This window comes from Anguilla rostrata, chromosome 3 (assembly GCF_018555375.3).
Source record: "Anguilla rostrata isolate EN2019 chromosome 3, ASM1855537v3, whole genome shotgun sequence".
Taxonomy (NCBI): domain Eukaryota; kingdom Metazoa; phylum Chordata; class Actinopteri; order Anguilliformes; family Anguillidae; genus Anguilla; species Anguilla rostrata.
Genome location: NC_057935.1, coordinates 70,332,053 through 70,354,075, shown reverse-complemented (window position 1 = coordinate 70,354,075; position 22,023 = coordinate 70,332,053). Strand labels below are relative to the sequence as shown.

The 22,023-nt window shown below is 51.8% G+C and overlaps 1 protein-coding gene across 2 annotated transcripts in view; it reads right to left on the bottom strand.

Moving 5' to 3' along the window:
- LOC135251794 (Krueppel-like factor 7) overlaps positions 1-22,023 on the bottom strand; it is a 55,534-nt gene that overhangs the window by 14,510 nt on the left and 19,001 nt on the right. The window contains exons 1-2 of one of the 2 annotated variants that reach the window (XM_064329586.1): positions 16,491-16,621; positions 3,425-4,022 (exon numbers count right to left, since the gene is read on the bottom strand). In XM_064329586.1, the coding sequence (XP_064185656.1) occupies positions 3,425-4,022; positions 16,491-16,613 (721 nt within the window). In that variant the 5' untranslated portion in view covers positions 16,614-16,621. Of the gene's footprint in view, positions 1-3,424; positions 4,023-16,490; positions 16,622-22,023 lie in introns of those variants that run through there. The other variant, XM_064329587.1, reaches the window with a different exon arrangement.

Genomic DNA, 22,023 nt, shown 5'->3' with positions numbered 1-22,023 from the left:
TTTTGATCTTCGTATCTCATACAGAGAGGGAAGCTCTCCCATTGGACATGTCCCCCCCCCCCCCCCGTTTTTAAATGAAGGATTTTCTGCATAATTATTCATTTCGCTTCGTCACACCACCATAGAGATCATATTTATTGACAGTGACGAAAATGAAATTTCTGCAGTGCCAATGTTTCTTCGGGGGAAGATTGTTGTGTTATTGCAAAATTAATTGTGCACAAATTAAAATTGCAGCCACAACAAACGAGTAAAGAAAAACATATTTTTTAATAATACCGGTATTAGTGTCAGGCTCATGTAATGCATTATATTTGCATGATGAGGTGCTCCTGCTCTGAGAGATCTACTGAGTACCTGTAGGTTTTCACTCCAACCCTGACAAAGCCACACTTCATTCACCAGCTAGAGATCTCAATGAGCTGCTAATTAGTAGAACCAGGAGTGTCAAATTAGGCTTGAAACGAAGACCTGCAGGACGGTAGATCTCCAGGAACAGGGCAGGGCAGCCCTGTGACAGATGACACTTGAAATAAAATTTGAAGTCTCTAAAATGTCTCCTTTTGTAAACACACAGACCCGAAGGTCTGCATATCCAGCAGAATTCAAAGCGGCTTCCTTCGAGGAAACGGAATGTTTCCGAGAAACTCTCGTAAAAAAAAAAGAGAATTACCCGAGCGACTCAGGGCGTTTTATTTGCTCGTCATCGCGCTCTTCCTCTTTACAGACCTGCAGAAGATCGTTTCCTGCGGCTCGAGCAGCAGCACAGGACCAGGGGGGGGGCCAGCCCTGCTCTGGGCAATCTGGTGAATGGTGGGGACACAGGTGTGAGACGGTGTAGGACCCCCCCCCCCCGCGTCAACCCCCTACCCCAACCCCCACTCATAGTAATTGTCCAGAGATTTCTCCTCCCACCCTCCCCTATCCACCCCCCCCCCCCCCCCGAACCCAAGGTCCAACAGCAGTGAAGCAGGCTTGAATGCACACCCACGGCAATCGCAACACACCGGCCAATTATATCTTGGGGGGGAGGCAGGGATGCATGATGCAGTCGCCTAGCAACCGGGCCCGAAAGAGAAACAGAGGAGACAGCAGTTGCAGCCGGCTGAATCCGGCACCCACGGACACCCCGCGCCACCAGCCAATTACGGCTCACGCTACCCAGAGTGTGATGCAGTTGCCTGGCAACCCAAACTGAGGGAGGATGGGTTGGTTAGTGGGAAGCATGGAGGAGGGGGTGGGGGGTGGTTGGGGGGTTGCTTAGGGGACATTGGGGGAGGGGGGGGTGGCTGGGCTCATGGAGCATCACTACTGCAAGCTGAGGGTGGAACCAAGAGCAGCAAATCATCAGCCAATTACCAACTCTTGCCTGGTGCTGATGTGGTTTCCTAGCAACCGCCCCCCCCCCCCTCCCCCAACCCCCCTCACTCCAACCCACCAGCCTCACAGGTGCCTGGGCTGCAGTTAATTACATTTCCTCAGCCAACTGGAGATAGAACAAGCCATTATGATCTCTGAGCTTGTTAAAATCGCAGGGTAAAAGCCATTTAAGGCCCATTATTTTTTCCTGAAGTTTTCAGGTGCCGGCCAAGGAGAAAGAGACAGGGAGAGAAGAACGAGAGGGAGGCAGAGAGAGAGAAAGAGAAAGAGAAAGAGAAAGGGGGAGGGAGAGAGAGAGAGAGAGAGAGAGAAGAGGGGGAGATTGAGGGAGAGAGGGGGGAGAGAGAAAGAGAGAGGGGGAAAGAGAGAGGGGGGGGAAGAGAGTAGAGAAAGAGAGAGAGAGAGATGTAGTACATCTTCCAACCTCCCAGAAACCCATTGTATGGTTCCCTATCTGCCGGAGGAGTGCGATTCATGAAGCCTTGCAGGACCGTGTCGTCTCCACGCAGACCGCTTAAATCCGCTAATCTTAATCTCACTGTGTCGGTAATTTATGAAAATAATAACCAAAAAAGAGGATTAAGCTAATTACGCCTCTGAGCTCGCCTCCTAATGAACAAACGGAGGGGGCGCCCGGCACTGTGCCTATGGGGTGTTTTTTTTGTCACCCCCTCCTCCCCTCCTCCTCCTCCTCCCTCCCTCCCCCCCCCCCCCCCATTCAGCAGCAGAGTTTCTGGCGTCAGCGCAGCCAGCGACCGTCGAAGCCGCCGCTCGGCGAAATCTGCCGAGTCAGCGCCCCCGCCGCCGCCCCCGCCGCCGCCGCGGGACGGAGATTAGCGGCGCTGGGGCGCGTTAGCACGGGGTCGTCGGGTCGCGTTAGCGCGCGGCGGCGGCGGCTCGCGGGCCGGTTCAGGTAGGGGACACCGCCGCGCCATCGACTCGAAGGCAGTTAGCGAAACGTAACCGAATTAACGGGGGGGGGGGGGTAGGGGGGGAGCGCCGCTCGGCCCGGTCGATCCATCAATCATCTCGCAGTTATTCAGTCCGCAGGCGGTTTTTCAAAATGGTCGCCCCGTGCGTGGGACCGGACTGAGGCCTGCTGGGAATTCTGTCGTGATAGGCCCTGACCGGGGAGGGTGTGTGTGTGTGTGTGTGTGTGTGTGGGGGGGGGGGTCCCAAAACTCAAAGACTGGGGGAAATCAAGGGTCTGCACCCGTAGGAGACACTCATTACGAATCTCCTGCAGGAACTCGCATCTTGTGCCAAAACCTGAATATGACAATCAACATGACTAATTATAAACCCGTAGGCAGTTTTTTTTTTTAATGAAAGCATATGGCGAAAAAAAATAAATGAGGTCTTAAAACTAGTCGCACACACTTACAGTTACGTAGTCAGACACCGTCTGCGGAGATCGGGGTCAGATGTTCCCTGGGTGCAAATCTAGACCCCGTGAATAATCTATTTAGAGTCTTTTTCCTTTTTTCCTGTATCCCATGTTAGGTAACCGTCCCGAGGTCCAGGACTGAAGTGGCAGTGCAGTATAATGGGTAAGGAACCGGTCATGTGACCTAAACCTAAACGACGCTGCTGTTGTACCCTTGAGCTAAAGGTGCTTAGCCTGTAATGCTTCAGTATACATCCAGCTGTATAAATGGATGCAGTGTAAATGCTATGTAGAAAGTTGTGTAAGTCGCTCTGGATAAGAGCATCTGCTAAATGCCTGTAATGTAACGTAACGTAAAGTAAAGTAATGTAATGTCATTTAATGTAGTGTAATGTAAAGTAAAGTAAAGTAAAGTAATGTAATTTAATGTAGTGTAAAGTAATGTAATGTAATGCATTAAAGTAAAGTAATGTAGTGTAATGTAATGTAATGTGATGTGATGTGATGTAATGTAGTGTAATGTAATGTAATGTGATGTGATGTGATGTAATGTAGTGTAATGTAATGTAATGTGATGTGATGTGATGTAATGTAGTGTAATGTAATGTAATGTAATGTAAAGTAAAGTAACGTAATGTAATATAAAGCAGCCCTCACCTGTGTGGGTTCTCTGGTGTGCTTTCAGGTGTGAGCTCTTGGTGTAGACCTTCCTGCAGCCGTTGAACTGGCAGCGGTGGACCCTCTTCTTGTTCTCGGGGATCTCCCCGCCGAGCAGCGACCCGCCGCTGCACTCCTCGCCCTGCTGCCCCCTGCTGGCCAGGGAGAGCAGCGCGTTGGCGGCGGCCGGCCCGCCCGTCTTGCGGGCCACCAGCTTGAGCGTGAGCGTGCCGTCGGCGGCGGCGGTGAGCGTGTGCGCGGCGGGCTTGGCCAGGTGGCGGCCCAGCTCCGGGGACGAGGGCGGGGTCAGGGAGGTGACGGCGGCGCTCAGCTGGGCGGCGCTGGCTCCGCCCCCGACCGCGCCCTCCTTGGCGCCGGGGTCGGCGGGGGTCCTGGCGGGCGCGGGGGGGGCGGGCTTGGCGAGCAGCGGCAGCGGGGGGCTGAGGCCGGGCAGGAGGGGGTCCGCCAGGTCGTCGTCGTCGTCCTCGCCGTCGCCCTTCAGGAAGGCGGGGGTCAGCAGGCAGTCCAGCTCCTCGTCGAAGAGCTCAGACAGCCGCTTGGGCTCCGTCTGCAGGTAGCGCTCCAGCTCCAGGCAGGTCTGCGGAGAGAAGGACAGAGTCAGAACTCAGGTCCGAATCCCTCACCTGCACAGTGTGCACCTGGCCAGGTGACCACACCTTCACAGAGGACCCTGTGAGGAGCATGCTAACCTCCAGAAGACCAAACAAGCCACACACCCCCTGCTCCAGTGCTAACCGACCCTGTTCCTACCACCAGGTAGGTTTTCATTTCGACCCTAATCTGGCTCACCTGACTCTGCTGATCAGCAGCTCAGTGAGATCTCTGGCTGTTGAATGAGGTGTGGCTCTGTTGGGGTTGGAGTGACAGCCTGCAGGACGGGTTGGCTGCACACACCACATCTGCTAAATCGCCCGTTTCCCAGAAGACCTCAGATGCGTTCAGATTGACCGCGGATGCAACGACACGGGCCGTCCAAATATCCCGTGACCCCCACCGCCCCCCCGCCCCCCGCAGCCCGTGCCCCCGTGCCCTCGTGCCCCCGTGCCGCCCCTCTTTCTAAGACCTTTCGGAGCGGATTCTGACGGACCTCGCCGACCACAGCGCCCGTTCTGGCGGCTCTTCCAAGGCCGGCGATTATAAAGTGATTGATGGCGGCTGCCATCGCCACGCCGAGATGCTCTTTTTCTCTCTCTCTCTCCCTCTCTCTCTCGCTCTCCCTCTCTCCCTCTCTCTCTCTCTCCCTCTCACTCTCTCTCTCTCACTCTCCCTCTCACTCCCTCTCTCTCTCTCTCTCCCTCCCTCTCACTCCTCTCTCTCTCGCTCTCTCTCTCCTCTCTCTCTCTCTCTCCTCTCTCCTCTCTCTACTCCCTCTGCTCTCTCTCCTCCTCTCCCCTCTCCTCTCCTCCCTCTCTCTCTCTCTCTCTCTCTCTCTCTCTGGGAGCCGTGAACCGTCCAGGCCCCATATTTAGCACAGCCTTGCTTTTCCAGGGGAAGGTGAAGTAAACCAGCCGTGGGTGTTTTCTTTAAAATTTATTTTTCTCGAGAGGAGAGAAGACAGATTATTTACAAAACTACCAGCCCCGAGGCTATTTCGCTCACCTCCGCCTCGCACACCCAAACTTCACCCCATTTCCCGAGAAATGGACCATGACAACAAGAGCCAAGCCATCGCCGCAATCGAAAATAACCGATACAGCTTTTTTTTTTTTTTTGTCGAGAAACCATTATTTCTCAGTAAGAAAAATGCCTCGCTATACAAACACACTGTCACACAAAGTGTCTATACAGTAATCGTGTTTTAAAAAAAAAAAAAATCCTGACAGCATTTGTCCCTTTGTGATGGTCAGGCAGCCAGTTTGGAATATTAGTCTCTGGTCTTTGGCAGTCGAGCCTGAAAGGCTGCAACTAGCAGGCGACATAGCTCGAGGTAAGACAATTGTTCAGTCGGAGGTGCCGTTCAAACCTGCCCTGGGCGTGTCGGTCCTTGACAGACACTAACCCTAACCTAATGCTCTGGGAATGAGAGGCATCAATTGTAAAGCGCTTTGGATAAAAGCGCTATATAAATGCAGTCCATTTACCATTTAGCTTGGGACAGAAATTAGCCCAAACTGCCAGGCTCCTTCATCCATTTCATCGGTGTAAATTATAACTGCAACGGTTCGATAATCAACCCCTCGAAACTCGACAGAGCACTAACAGAACTCCTCTTTTTGTTTTGTTCCCCCGTTCTGCGGAAAAATAAGAAACTACAAATTTAGCTCTGCGTCTGTCTCCGGGTGATAAGCCTTGGCTTTTCAGGTTTTTTTTAGAGAACGTCTTGCTTCCCCCCCCCCCCCCAACACAGAGAAGCGCATTTGCATACGAACATAAATCAAAGGCTTCGCAGGGGCGGACTCTTTCAAATGAGCGTTTTCTGAAAAGCATTACTTAAATAAAAAAGTGCAATATGCAAACAGGGAAGTCTTTTTTTATGAGGCTGACATTTGTGCGAAGGCGAGCTGGTGGCAGGGCCTTTTGTCCGACGCGCTGGTGTGTGACTCTAGCGTACACACTCGCGTTCGCTACAACAATCAGAGCACGGACCAAAAACCGTGAGAAAGGAAATGGTTTTCCCTGCTCCCGCATCCCCCATCGCCCCCAACCTCCCCCCACCCCCCCCAACCCCTCCGCCCAAAACTGAATCGATCATTCCTAATACGCTTTGGAACTAAGGCTGAAAACGGCCTTGTTCTTGCCAAATAGCAATCGACTATGCAGTTAAACTAGTTTTTCTGTAAAAAAACAAAAAAAAAACAAAAAAAAACGGTTCTTCTTGCTTGTTTGATGTGTCACATCATAATTCAAACGAGAAATTCCCAGAATGCACTGAAGGGACACTGCCTATATTAGACACATTCCTCCTACTTGGAGACATACAAAAATAACATTCTTTTCAAAGGTCTTGCAAATATGTATGAAATGATATTCATCAAGCCTTTTTGCGAAATTGAAAATGTGGAATTCATTTTGATGTCAAAACAGGCTGCATGTATTACATAATACAGACTGTATTATGTAATATATGCAGTAGTCCTATATATATATAGAGTAGGATATACTTTTATATATACAATTATTCTTAGAAAATACACACTACAAAGTATGCACAACATATGAAATAAGGCAGCGGCTGTTGTAATTGTATTTAGTAGCTGTGCTTTTGTCTCTTCCACAGCTGCATTTGATGCACAGTAAGTTTACTAGCTTTTACTTCGCCAGTCCACACAGACCACCTATCCAGAGGTCAGAGAAGAGCCTACCAGAACCATGTTCCTGTACCACTTAATGCAGTAAGCAGCGTCCAAACAGAGAGCGAGAGAGACAGGGTGAGAGTGGGTGAGAGAGAGAGAGAGAGAGAGAGAGATTTGAGATTTAAAAACCCCTTTTATTGGGACATTGTTCAACCACAGAAATTACTGTACTTCAAAATAAAAATAATAGACAAGCAACATAAAGAGAAAAACTATCAAAAAACTAACCACAGGCAGAAAAGAGAGAATAGATAAAGAGAGAGAGAGAGAGAGAGAGTAAAAGAAAGAGGCTGACAGTGGGTGAGAGACAGAGAGAGAGGGAGAGAGAGAGAGTAAAATAAAGAGGCTGACAGTGGGTGAGAGACAGAGACAGAGAGAGAGAGAGAGAGAGAGAGAGAGAGAATGATAGAGGATAGAGAGACAGAGACAGAGAGAGAGAGGGAGTGATGCAGCAGGTTGGTTGGGACCGGACATCTCCCCTGATTCAACACATAGCCAGCCTTCAGCAGTGGCCCTTGAAGTGCCAAGCCAATCAAACAGCAGGGGGAGTGTGACTGTTCATAATGTAGCGACTGTTCTAGCATCTATACAGGAGAAGAAAAAAACGTAGCAGCGCACACAGTAGCTTTCAACAGCCACAAAATAAAGAGAAACATCCAGGCACTATTTTTTAATAATCAAATCAAACCCACGTATAGCACGTTTGCAGGGCTGAGGCACATTCATTCACATACAGAAGCAGGCCCGGGCAGCCAGGCCTTCACACAGATCACTACGCACTGATCTTACACAAACACTTCACAAATTAAATTCATTATTTTCCCCTGCATTTATGTCCGCCAGAAACACAGCACAATATAGCGTGTTTTTTAATGTACAGCATACAGGCTTATATAACAGTTGATATATTTCCTAATATCATGCAGCACGTTGTCACACAACATGCATCCCTTACAGACTGTAAAGCAGACAGAGTGTGGCGTTGGATATCGTTCGCTAGCGCTGAGAGAGGGGGACCGGGGGGGGGGGGGCTGCGAACGCGGCGACGGACGAGGGGAACGGGGGAAACCGCGGACCCCGTCAGAACTGTCGTTATGAGCGCTCACGGCCTTCAGATCCCGCCAGACACAAAGGGCGGACCCATCGGCGGTGTCCCCCCCGCCCAGGCTGCTCTCCCCGGCTCGGCTCGGCTCGGCCTGGGTCGGCTCGGCCCGGCTCGGCTCGGCTCGGCTCGGCTCGGCTCGGCCTGGCTCGGCTCGGCTCGGCCCGGCTCGGCTCGGCCTGGCTCGGCTCGGCCCTCTCCCAGCGAGAGATAATGAAGTCGGCACATTACCCAAACTAACGCCCTCGCATCTCCTCCCACAATCCCTGAAAATGTATTCCCCCCCCCCACCTCCCCCCCCCCCGACCCCCCCGACAACATTTTAGGACTGAAATACATTATAAAAAAAAATACAAACAGGCTTTAATTAAAGTGCTTAGGCTTTCGTCAGATGCCGTTTGAAGCTCTACCTCTTGATGCAAAACCGATGTCTCTCTCTTCCTCCCTCCCTCCCTCTCTCCCTCCCTCTCCCTCTCCCTCCCTCTCTCTCTCTCCCTCCCTCTCTCTCTCCCCACGCAGCATGCATTGATGAGTAATTAGCCACTCAAACGACCCGGTGAAGAGAGGCTCTTTATTCAGCTAATTTGCTGATGGGAGGCCAGTGAGCGAGCGAGCGAGCGCGAGAGAGAGAGAGAGAGGGAGGGATTTATTTATTATTATTATTTTTTTTAATAGAATGTTCATTATTAGTATTCCACTGTAAATATGTATTTTGAATTGATTTATGATGCTTTGGCAATATGTACCTATGTATTTCCTGCCAATAAAGCAATTTGAATTTGAATTTGAATTTGAGAGGGAGAGAGAGAGAGAGAGAGGGAGAGAGAGAGAGGGAGAGCGAGAGAGAGGGAGGGAGAGAGATTGTCTGGTGACTAGCTCCATAACAGCCTGGCCTTGGTGCACAAAATCTCCTCATGGTGCTTGAAGGGGTCTGTTGCTTAGAGAGGTGGAAAAAAGCCTCTGTGTCTGGGTTTCTTATATACTGCCCCCCGTATCTCCTCACCCCCCCACAAACCCCCATCCCTGTATCCCCCCGTATCTCCTCCCGAGCTCCCCTTCATACCACCACCAGCGTGGCTGATCCTCTGTAGTCACGCACAGCCCCTGCGGAAGGTTCCAGAGAGCAGACGGGCCTGTAACGTGTTATCTCCCCCCCCCCCCCCCACACCCACCCCCCCCCCACCCCGGTACTGCTCATAACGGTTACCCCGAGCGCCGTAACACCACAACCTGCACTATCACTGGCGATTATGTTCACAAGATCATAACCGCCCCGCCCCCCCCCCCCGTAAATGCACTATCACCATCGGTTACGTTCACAAGATCATAACCCTCCTCGCCCCCCCCCATATCACCGCATCGTTACAGTCAAAACTGGGATCCCCCCCCACCCTACACACCCGCACGCCACAAGATCAAACGCTTCCACCGCCTGAATGGATCCGCCACCCCGTTCCATGCCGGCGAGCACAGTCCGCAGCCGTGGCCGGTGTACCGCCCACCGTTTTGGTCAACGACTCCGGCAATTACGACGGGCCTAGCGGAGCTGCCGCACGAGGGGGGGTCCGGGGGGGGGGGGGTGGGGTCAGGGGGGGGTGACAACCTGCGAGGCACAGCGAGCGATTCCAGACCCTTCTGCAAAAACACCTCTGTCCACTGACAGACAGGAAAAAGAGAGGAACACAGAGAGAGAGAGAGACAGAGAGATGGAGAGAGATGGAGAGAGAGAGAGAGATGGAGACAAAAAGAGAGACAGAGAGCGAGACACGGATAGAGAGAGACAGAGACTAAGTAATGATACTGTACACTATATCATCTGTTTTCATTATTAACACTGACAGGTTCATAAATTGTTATATTATGAACTAAATGTCTTTTAACATGGGTGTGTGTGCATGTGTGTGTGTGTGTGTATCTATACTTGCATGTGTATGGGGGGGAGGTTCTTACTCTTTTTTTCCCCCTCTTCTAGTTTGTTTGTCATTTTGTATATCCCATTGTTTTTGCAACACAAGTTCACTTGTCATGCAAATAAAGCACATCTGAATTTGAATTCGAGACAGAGAAAGAGAGACATACAGTAGACAGAAAGAGAGAGAGAGAGTGAGTCAGAGAGGCAGTGAAAGAGACTGATCAATAGAGAGATAGACAGAAAGAGAGAGAGACAGTGAGTGAGAGAGAGAGAGAGGGGAGAGGGGGGAGGAGAGAGGATGAAGAATATCATAACATGGGGTATATCCAGCTCTCTAACATTTACACACTATATCACAGTGACAGGCCTGGATCGCGACCGGTTTCGATACCCCAGATACTCCCGCCAGGGTGGATCGGATTTCGGGGATGAACGTGTAAACACAGACAATGCTCCGGTTTCTACGATGGACGCGCGTATCGGGGTGGGGGGGGGGGGGACAGGAACTGAGCATCCTGTAGATATCACAGTGCAATCAGAGACATCTCTCTCCATCGTTACAGCTAAACGAGCTCCTAATGAGCCTGGATGACCTAACAGAACAGAACAACAGCAGCTCTACAGCTCACTGGTCGCAGAGATTTCTTAAATAAGCATCTGTAGTCATCCAAAAAATATTCACAGAAGCTGGAAAAAGAGCGGCAGACTTTAGTTTAGAGACTTTGGCAACTTTAGTTGCCCGCGGGCTTAAATGGGTTTTAACCAACTATGCTTCCTGGTCCTAGCACAAGTCAAAACAAAGTGTTCCAACAACAGGCTTCCTTGTCTTATCTTTTTCTAGTAAGACTAACAACTGCATCAGAGTGTTTTGCTCGTAACAGTGCAGCAAGAGCACCTCAATTAACTGTTTTAGCTGAAGAACATAAGACAGGGATTGCTCAAATCAGATCCCGGAGGTTGTACTGTTGGGTTTCTTTTCTATCCGATAGTTAACGGATCGATTAACACAACTGATTGGCCAGAGATTTAACTCACCTGGTGCAACATGTTTAAATCAGTCCTGATTAGAGGGGAAGAATGAGAACCAGCGGCACTACTGGCCCTGAGGGCTAGATCTGAGTATCAGTGATACTGAGAGATGTGCTGTTTATAGACTGGATCGAGAGCAAAAAGGGAAATGCGTTCAAAGGTGAAGTGAAGGTCAAAGGTCAAAATATACAGTTAGAAGGAGAGAGGCAGTGTGCAGACTGCTTAAAAATGTTTAATGTCTACAGTCCACAGTCTACTGATTTCATGGTTTGCTCATAACATAAAAATAATGTAATCGAAATATTATATTTCAGATGCTCATTATGTTTTCTTTTAACTACAGGTCACTCTAAAAACTTTCAAAATGAGAACAGCAATTTAGGGTTATTATTATCATTTCGATTTTGATGCAGGGGAAAGTTAGTCTTATATTTAGTATGGTGCTAATACTGCCAATTCTGGAAACTTAAGTTCTTGAGGGACAGCGTGTGTGAAAAAGTGTGTGTGCCTGTGCGTGTGTGTGAGAGAGAGAGAGACAGAGAGAGAGAATGAGAGATGAAGACAGATACAGAGAGAGCGAGAGAGAGATAGAGAGAGAGAGACAGAGAGAGAGAGAATGAGAGATGAAGACAGATTGAGAGAGTGAGAGAGAGATAGAGAGAGGGAGAGAGATAGATAGATAGATAGATAGAGAGAGAGAGAGAATGCGTGTGAGTGTTTTCCTGCTGCCCTAATTGAAAAGCCAGTCGTAAAAACCAGTGAACTGAAGCATCTTCAAGGCCGATTTCAAACAATAGGTACAACAAAGGGGGAAAGAAGTGGCTCAATAAAACGGTCAGTGAACAATGCAGAGACGCTGATCTGAAAAGTCAACATGATTCAGCTGCGCATGATGCCCAGAGACCTGGCCCCGCCCGTTCTCTTTGAAGTTCTGCTCGATTCCTGTTTTTAAGAGAGAGCGCCCAGCCTGCCAGCCAGGCAGCCACGCACACAGGGGCCCATCGACTTCGTTCGAAGGAGACGCTCGGCGAAAACGCCCGCCAGTTCCGTCAGAGCTGGAGTGCACCTGTGGAGGGCTGAAGGGCCCTGTTCTGCACCTGTGTGTATCAGGTACAGCGTCAGGAGGCCTTTTTTAATTTTATTTTTTAAAGACAGCCGCCTCATCACGTCTGCTCACTCCAGCTCTCGCCACGCAGCGCCCGGGAAGATCTGTGCCCCGTGTGCCACCCTGCCACTCTGCCACCCTGCCACCCTGCCACTCTGTCACCCTGCCACTTTGCCACTCTGCCACCCTGCCACCCTGACACCATGCCACTCTGCCACCCTGCCGCTCTGCCACTCTGCCACTCTGCCACCCTGCCTGCCCTTATTGGCACCCAAAGATCCGATCTTTCTGCCACGCCTGTCTGCTCCTGCCCACTCTGGAACACAGCTCACGCACACACACACACACACATGCCCTTCACTTCCGATGCACACAAGCACGCACAATACTCTACAGCACACAAGCATGCACACACACACACACACACACACTTACTCACTTGCTCGCACGCACACAAGCACGCATGCACACACTCACACAAACACATGCATTACATTACAGACATTTAGCAGACGCTCTGTTCCAGAGTGACTTACACAACATTTTTCACATAGCATTCACATTACATCCATTTATACAGCCGGATATACACTGAAGCAATGCAGGTTAAGCACCTTGCTCAAGGGCACAATGGCAATGTCCTGCCCAGGAATCAAACCTGCAACCTTTAGGTTACAAATCCGGTTCCTTACCCAGTATACTACACTGCCGCAACGCACACACACACACACACTCACGTGAATACACACACACGCACACGCACACACACACACACACACACACAACACACTCTCAACACACACGCACACTCGCATGCACACACACACACACACACACACACACTCTCTCTCACACACACACATCACACAGCAACACACACACCCCACACACACACACACACACCCCACAGAGCCCTGGTGAAGTTACAGAGACTCCGTCTCCACTAATGGCGAGCAGTGTGTCCAGCCCTCCAGCCCGCCCCTCAGCCCGCCCCTCGGCCCGCCCCTCAGCCCTCTCCCATGAAATTTTAATAAACGGTCTGCGATGGCGGAGACCCACTCAGACACTCCTGCTGTGTAATTGCCTCTTTCTCTCTCTCTCTCTCTCTCTCTCTCTCTCTCTCCCTTCCTCCTCTCTGCACCTGTTTTTCTGTGCTCTCCGCCTCTCCCTCCATCTTACAGTAGCCTACCCCCCCTCCGTTACGACCCCCCCCACCTCCCCTCACTCCCCCACCCTCCCCGTCCTCATCCCCCCCCACATACACTCTCTCCCTCACGCGTGCTCACACAGCAGACCAATTAGCAGCCAGCCCCCCCGCCCGCCCCCCCTCGAACGCCTCCCGACCAGGCTAATAAAAACAGGGTAATAAAAATAAATTAACAGCGCATCGACGCGCAGGAAGAAGAACGCAAACAGCTGTTAGCGGGAGACAGGACAGATATGGCCTTTTAATTTTTCGGGGATAATTTAATCCCTCTCCCCTGGCGCCCGGCCCTGAGCGGGCACAGGCGGGCACAGGCTGGCAGCGGCTTGTTGCCGGGCGCCGGGCGGCTCGGAGGGGCCGTTTTTCAGGGCAGGATGCCGCTTCGCCGCCGCCGCCGCCGCCGTGCCGATTGTTGCCGGGGAAACAAAGCGCTCCCCGCTCCGTCTGAACCTCGGCTTCTGCAGCGCTGAAGAGTCGCGGAGCTCCAGAGTTCTCCCGCGACTGTTAGAGAGACTCCAGACTGCCCGGCTGTACACAACCCTGTGGCCCTTTTTAAACTATACGAGTTTAAAATCTGTATAAATATTGGCCTGAGCTCCCACGTGAAAATCATTTCTTCAAGCATTCTTAAGCATAAAACTTAAGCATAAAAGAAAACAGTATTCTTAAGTATAAAACTTAAGCATAAGATAATGCTTCAAGTATTCTTAAGAAAAATCTTAAGCGTAAGATAATACTTCAAGTATTCTTAAGCATAAAACTTAAGCATAACATAATACTTCAAGCATTCTTAAGCATAAAAGAGTACTAATTTTTCATATGGGTTTAAGCACACGCTACTTTTTTAGGTACTGCTGAATGGTTTCAGTTTAAAAAAAAAAATATATTTAAAAATGACATTTTTCTTATTGAACGTGATTCCATTTACAATGACAACATTCCATGCGGTGCTGACAAGCGGGCCACCCGCGGATGACGCCGACGTAACTCAGCACCTGAGCTGCTGGAGGTGACCCCAGGTCCCGAATAAACCAGCGGGGGACCCTGACGGAGGGGTGTGTGGTCCCGTCAGCGCAAGACGTCACCGGTGAGGGGGCGACGGATTTACGGCCTCTTAGGGGGCGGACGCCTAAAAATACAACCCCCACCCCCTCCCGCCACCCCCCACCCGCCCGCCACCTGCACCTAGCGCAGTCCCGTGCAAATGAAGATGCGTGTCCACGGTAACTAAAGATGTCAACCTGGCCGGGTCGCCGCGGCGACGGGACGCGCGGGAGAGAGAGAGAGAGAGCGAGCGATCGCACTCCGAGGACACGCCGAGCGATTAGCCAGCAGCTCGAGTGTTAAGTGAGTAATGGAGATGGAGGAGGAGGAGGAGAGGAGAGGAGGAGGAGAGAGGGGGGAAATAGAACCGTAGGGCTCCGGAGCAGAGGAAGACTGTGGTGAGGAAGAAGGGAAAAGGGAAAAAAAAAACTCAATATGAGACGTTTGCGATGGTCTGGGAATGATACACAAGTAACCAATCAATGTGCAGATTATCCCCCCCCCCCTAATCTGTAACTGTTCTGGCATTTCAGCTCCATGCTGGAGAACACGCCTCTTCCTTTCGGGAATTTCGCCACCGGAGCGGGAATGCTAAACGGAGTTATCCGTAGCGCCATTTCCCAGCCATTCCCAGGCTGCGGCATGACGCAGGTGCGGACGCAGGTTCGACTGCACGCGCTCTCCTGTCTGTGAGCGCAGGGCAGCAGGGCCTGTGTGGGTAAGGTTTCACAGGCCAGTACCCGCGGCTGCACAGCGATCGAAAGCTCAGCTCCGCTCTCCTCCCTCCCTAAATCAGGTCCGAGTTACCTGTGCACCATCATGCTTTATAGTCTTTTTATTTTATTTTCCTTCTTTCTTTCTTTTTTCTGTAAATATTCGGTAAACAAGGCGGGCAACTGCATAACTACCATGCAATTACAAGGGCATACTACAGCACGTGCATTCCACACACACACACTCACACACTCACACACACACACACACACACACACACACACACATGTGCGTTCCATGTCTATAATTACGCTGAAGGTAAACACGGGATTTAAGGTTCAGTTTCGGGGTGGGGGGGGGGTGGGGGAGGGGGTTATGTAACCACAGAAACCACAAACCCCCCCTGTACGTCCCTACTGCAGCATCCACCGTACAACACTGAGGTTACAGGGCACGTGTGTTTTCGCAATCGCGTGTTACGTACACCGTAGCGGCAGAGTAACAGCGGAGTAACAGCGGAGTAACAGCAGAGTAACAGCGGAGTAACAGCGGAGTAACAGCGGAGTAACAGCAGAGTAACAGCGGAGTAACAGCGGAGTAACAGCAGAGTAACAGCGGAGGAGCAACCCATTTTAGGTTCATTTCAAAAAGAAAATTACAAGAAAAGAAACATCAGCTGCCCTGCTGCAGTCTGCCCCCCCTCCGATTGGAGTCCCCCCCCCCTCCTCCCCCCCGCGAGTCTGTGCTCAATGTGTTTACAGCTCTGCCCAGCCAGGCCTGCGTTCTGCCCTTTTAGCCTTCCTGCTTCTTTTCCTTTTCACCTGGATGCTCCGCACCGAGCTGGTGGAGGGGCAGAAGGCGGGCGGGGGGGGGGTGGAGGGGGTGAGGGGGAGGGGGTGTATGGGCAGAAGTTCACCCAGAGTTGAGGAAAACAGCCCAAAAAAAAAAAAGTAGGAGAGAGGTGGTTTCCTCGCCTGTTGCCCCACTGCGGGGCCAAAGAGCCAGACTCGGCCAGCACCACCCCCCCCCATTCCTCCCCCCCACATCGTTATCGGGCCGGGGGCGTTTGGGCCTGTTGCGGCCCACACCGTTGGTGATCTCCACCGCCATTGCCCCCCCAAAAAACAGACGAACGGGCCCCTATCTGATATGGGACCATTTTTATTTTTATTTCTAAATTTTCTGTACAAGGATGGAATTACAACACCCTGACCTGAGCAATTTGCAATTAACCATTTATTTAATGCGCATTTATTCGATATAAACTATTCTCCGCGGCCCTGCTTAAGTGTTTTCATTTGAAAAAAAAAAAAAAAAAATCTATGAGATTAAATTATTATTATTATTATTATTTTTGCCGTGGGAGATTAATTCCTTGAGCGGTAAAGTCTCCCGATGCCTTGTAGTGGGACGTTACGGCAGGGTCCGTCTTCCCGAAAATAAATCAGCGGGTTTTATTACGACACGCGCACTTAAAAAGCACTGCCGAGCACTGCCGAGCAAAGTACACCGAAACAGAGAGAGAGAGAGAAAATAACAAAAATAAAAACAGGCTCAAATGTTAATGCGATTGCAACCGAAACCAGTCTCAGGCTCATTAGCGACCAGCCGTTCCTGGAGACGCGGAGACCTTCTGACTCACCGATTGCCGATAACAAGAAAGGGTGACGACTTGCACGCGCGCATCTTTACGACTGCACATTATCTTTACAGCGTTTCCAAAACCGGCTGAGAATTCACGCGGAAGATGCCGACGGCAGCTCATTCCGCTGGCTAAGGAAACAACTTCCGTTTTTTTTTGTTTGTTCGTTTTTTATTTTTTAACTAACAACCTTCAGCCGGTCTGAAAATTTTTTTAAATAAAACAAAAAAAAAAAAAAAAGCGACACGACATATTTATCCGCAGATTTAAATATGCCGAACTCTGTACAGATGGTTTATTCTCAGAACCCTTCCCCCTAGTAGCATTCCATTAGGGGCTTGTACAGGAATGCAGGCTATAAATAATGCGTGCTAGCAAGCCGATATAAAACTGCATTCCTCCTGAGGGGGGGGGGGGGGGGGGGTGGGGGTGGACTGCACGTTCCGTGGTCTGCTCCTTTCGATGCACGCACACCCCAGGAGGTCGGATTACCTGCCCAGGTAGCACAGCGTTCCGTACACAGCTAAGGTTGTGTATCTTTTATCGGATGACCCGCAGATTTAGGAGTTCACTCCCCTTCGTTCCAATTGGCTGGAAGAGGTAGCCTGGTGAAACCGGGAGGCGGCGGGGCGGGGAGGGGGGACACAAGTGGAGGAGCTGAGGGTGACGGGGTGGAGGGGGTGGGGGTGGGCGGCAGGACGGGAGGGATGGGGGGGCCTTAGCAAGTCCTGTACACAGCCGTAACAGAGCATGGCAGGAATGCGAGACATGTCACCAGCCTGTTCGCCCGCGCGGTCTGGTGCAACTGCAGCACAGACAACACAAAGGCCCAGTAAGCCCAGAGCAACTGGCCTTGACACACATTCAGGAAGTTACTCAACACACCCCCCCCCCCCCCATCCCCACACCACCCCCTCCCCCCACCTGAGATAACAATCAACTTTCAAAGGGAACAAAAGCTCCCTCCCTCCCAGGTATTCTACTCACACAACCGCAGATACGAGGAAAGCTCGTGAATGGTGCACTCCAAAAACACAGCATGAATGAGCGTTGTGACTCCGCTGCGGACTCATGGCGCATCCGCTCACCCCAGACCCGACAAGCCCAGACCCTGTGACCCGCTTACGCAGCTCGTGCTTCACTGGACCAATAAAAGCGAGAGTGTCATTGCTCAAGGGCAAAGCAGCAGAACCCACCTGGGATTTGAACCCGTGACCCCCCCCCACCCCATAGATCTATCTCACTGTCTGTCTCCCTTCACCGTTCAAGTGAACAGGCATGGAAGGTGCAGTGGAAGGGAACGTGCTCGATGGATTTATTGCCTCCCCCGCCCCCCCCCCACCCCAAACTCCGGGGGGGTCAGATGGCCCTGGAGATTGGCCGGTTCAGCTTCGAGTGCGAGCAGGACGGGACACGGCTGGTGGGGGTGGGGGGGGATCGGCTGACGGGACGGGGTCGTCGATCTCGGCGGGATTCCTGTCGCCACGGCGCTGGACGTGCACGGACGGGACGGGACGGGGTCAGTGCGGTCACGGGCAATTAAACTGAGCGATGCCAGGAGGGGCAGGGTGACTGTCCGAGGGACGGGGTCCGAGCCCCCCCCCCAAAGGCCACGCAGGTCGCAACGAGACCGAAAGCCAGCCGGGGGGATACGAGGCCTGCAGCCTTCTTCAGACAAGTACAGACAATAAAATAAAACAAAATAAATTAAAAACCTGACTCATAACAGACACTTCTGCCAGGCGACCATTTTAATACCAGCTGTCGCCGCCCACACGGGCTGCCATGGAAACGGTTTGACCGAATCGGCGGTCACCTTACCAAAGTTTAAAAAAAAAACAAATCAAAAAAAAGAAAGAGCAGCAAGGCCAGAGGGCGATAGATTGATCCTTTCATTGCGGGGGGGGGGGTCACAGATTTGAGTGGTGACACCGCAAAGACCTGCCACCCTGCTCTACGCCCTCCTCTCCCGCGACTTTGGCCTTGGGGACCGTGCGAGCACATGCAGATGAACCCCATGAATAAGTTCAATTAGGACGGGGGGGGGGGGGTGCGTAAATCTGCCCCTGGGTACACAAACGGGGAACATCGGGCCTGCCATTGTGCCTTCTGAGCACCCGAAACCCCGCTCTCCTTGGGCTGCTTAAGTCCACAGCCGGTCACAGAGGTCAGAGGTCAGAGGTCAACAGGGGGACAAAGAGCAGGAGAAAGGACCGACATTAAGTCCACACAGACGCTTTATCAGCAAACGCGTGTCAACCGCACAATGCCCTCTCGATCCTGCCTCTGGCCCGAGGACGCCCCCCTGCCCCCGCCCCTCCCACCACCCCCCGCCCCCCCCCACCACTACACACAGCCCTCACACTTGACTCACAATGGCACTGGGATTAAAGCTAAACTCACAATGAGGAGGAAAGCACCCAAAAAACGACCGCTCTGAACTCTCGAGCTTTTTTTCCCGTGTCACATGACCCGCTTCCAGAGTCGCGACCGAAACTGTGTTCGCTGTGTAGCCGTTATCCTGAACCGCTTCAGTGTTCCATCGATCTCAAGCGCGTTTTTTCGCCATTAGCTCTCCCAATATTGACAATGACATTTCAGAGGGAAATCTGGCGGCAGCACCACCAGGCGGTAACTTAGCAACGCTAAACTACGACAGGAGCCATCGCTCCTTCCCTCTTACCCGAAAAAAAAACGAGAAACAAATGCGAAACATCACGAAATGAATATCACTCGAAGCTGAAATTCAGCAGTGAACGCAAGAGCGATATGCCTGGAGAGCAACGTGTGATGAACACGCACACAACCACACACACACACACACACACCCACACACACACACACACCGACACACACACACACAGACCCCCACACACACACACACACACATCCGCACCCCCCACACCCACACACACACACACACCGACACACACACACACAGACCCCACACACACACACACACACATCCGCACCTCCCCCACCCACACACACAGACCCCACACACACACACACACATCCGCACCCCCCACCCACACACACACACACACCGACACACACACACACACCACACCCCCCCCCACATGCACACACACACACATTGGGACGGTCCCGCAGACAGGGGCGGCGGTGCCCAGGGCAGGGGGGCAGAGCGCTGGATCCCTCTCCCCTCTTAACTGGATTTTGTTTTGGCGAGCGGCAGCTTATCCGCGTACGGGACGGCTAATGGGTGCCGGCTGGCAGTGGGGGGGGGGGGGAGTAATCCAATCAGGACGCAGCGATTTTCATTAAACCGTCCCGTTCGGGATTACTCTCTGGGACGAGCCGATTGACGGGGGGCGGGGTTGGGGGGGCATTTTAAACGGGTTAACAGCCTGTTATGAGATTGGGCAGGCTGGGCGCTGACCGGGCGGCCATTGTGTCGCTCGCCCCGGCTAATCTTCACCACTCAACCCAGAGAAAAGAGAGAGAGAGAGAACCGGGGGTCCGGCTGAAAGACAACAGGCCAGAGACAAAGGGGGGTAGGTACTCATGATGGGTGTACAGGAAACTAAGAGCACCAGGGCGGGGGGGTGGGGGGGGTGTTGCAGGACAAAGCGGGAGAGAGTGAGGGTGAGAGAGGCAGAGAGAGATAGAGGAGAGAGCACTGATACAGGAGAGAAGCAGAGAGCGATAGAAAGGGAAGAGCAAGAGAGAAAGAGAGGGGAACAGTGGTAGAAAACAGAGAGAGGAGAGCAGAGAGAGAGCAGAGAGAGAGGAGAGCAGTGATAGAGGGGACAGAGAGAGAGAGAGCAGAGAGAGAGCAGAGAGAGAGGAGAGCAGTGATAGAGGAGACAGAGAGAGAGAGGAGAGCAGAGAGAGAGAAGAGCAGTGATAAAGGAGAGAGAGAGAGGGGGAGCAGAGAGAGAGGAGAGCAGTGATAGAGGAGAGAGAGAGAGGGGGAGCAGTAATCGAGGAGAGAGAGAGAGAGAGGAGAGCAGTGATAGAGGAGAGAGAGAGAGAGAGGAGAGCAGTGATAGAGGAGTGCTGTTTCCCGGGCAGTGTGGTCCTCTGGGTGTCTCTCTGAAGGCTCTGGTTACTGGCTGGCTGCTGCAGCTGAGAGGAGGCCGCAGGCCTGCCAGACAGAGCCAGCGTCGGAGCAGCCAATCAGGCTTCAGAGTCACTGCATCTACAGACACAACACCATCACTGACCCGCGGTGTCACCGACCGGCAGCGTCTCCCAAAAAAAACCCCACAACGCTCTCAGCTGGGGCCTGGATGAGCAGGACCCAGAGTGCCACTTTACCCCCCTTCCCCTCCCCCCCCCCACTTACCCCCCTCCCCCACACCCCCCCTCAACAGGATCATCTTACCCAACTGCAACCCCGAAACCCATCATCCTATTAAAACATCTGAAACTGATCCTGGATCAGTGCCGGAGGCCGTGTTCAGCCCTTTATGGACTCTTTATGAGTGACTGCTGCCACAAGGAAGGGTTTGTAAAAAAAAAGCTGCTCGTAGTTTCGTTTACACGAGGAAGAGATCGCTCTGTAGGGCCCAGTTAAGGGTCGGTATGCTAGGCTTGAGTGTCGCACACATTAACACCTCAACACCTCAACAAAGGGACAGAACCGGGATCGAGACCTGTGTTTCAGCGGTGACGCTTCACAAATTATCAACGCTGTGTGTTTACCATTACAAAACGGGGGGGGTAGAACTCCCCAGTCTGGAGGCCCACACAGGAACGATGGCAGCAAAAAAAATGTCTTGCTTTTCTGGACATAGACTGAGAGCACCATGCTACACGCACTAGATGGAGAACTACATGGAGACGATTCTGTCCCGGGTTCTGACCGTGAAGGATCAAAGGTGTAGGGTTATGGTTAGGGGGTTGTGGATAGTTTTAGGAGTAGGGTTAAGGTTAAGGTCGGGTTTAGAGGGTTCGGTTTAAGGGGTTACGTTTGGAGTTAAGGGTTTAGGGTTAAGATTTTGTTCAAGGGTTTAGGATCAGGTCTAAGGGGGCAGGTTTATGATAAGGTTTAGATTAGGGTTAGGGGGTTAGGATTAGAGCTAAGGGTTTAGGGGATTGGGTTTAAAGTTAAGGGTTTAGGGTTAAGATTAGGGTCAAGTTTAGGGGGTTCGGTTTAAGGGGTTAGGATTAGAGCTAAGGGTTTAGGGGGTTGGGTTAGGGTTAGGGTTAGAGTTAAGGGTTTAGGGTTAGGTTTAATGGGGCAGGTTTATGATAGGGTTTAGTTTAGGGTTAGGGGGTTAGGATTAGAGCTAAGGGTTTAGGTTGAGTTAAGGGTTTAGGTAGATTAGATTAGGTCTAGGCAGGTCTGTAAGTTATAGGGTTAGGGGTTAAGGTTAGAGCTAGGTTTAGGTTAGGATTGAGTGAGTTAAATTATAGGTTAGATTAGGGTTAGGTAGTTACGTTGGGTTTTAGGCTAGATTGGGTTTGACTCTACCCTATTCACCTGCCCGGGAGGCCCGTGGGCTCTCTGTGGGTCTGGGCTTTGGGCCAGAACATACTGCAGCCCCTCTCTGTACCCATACAT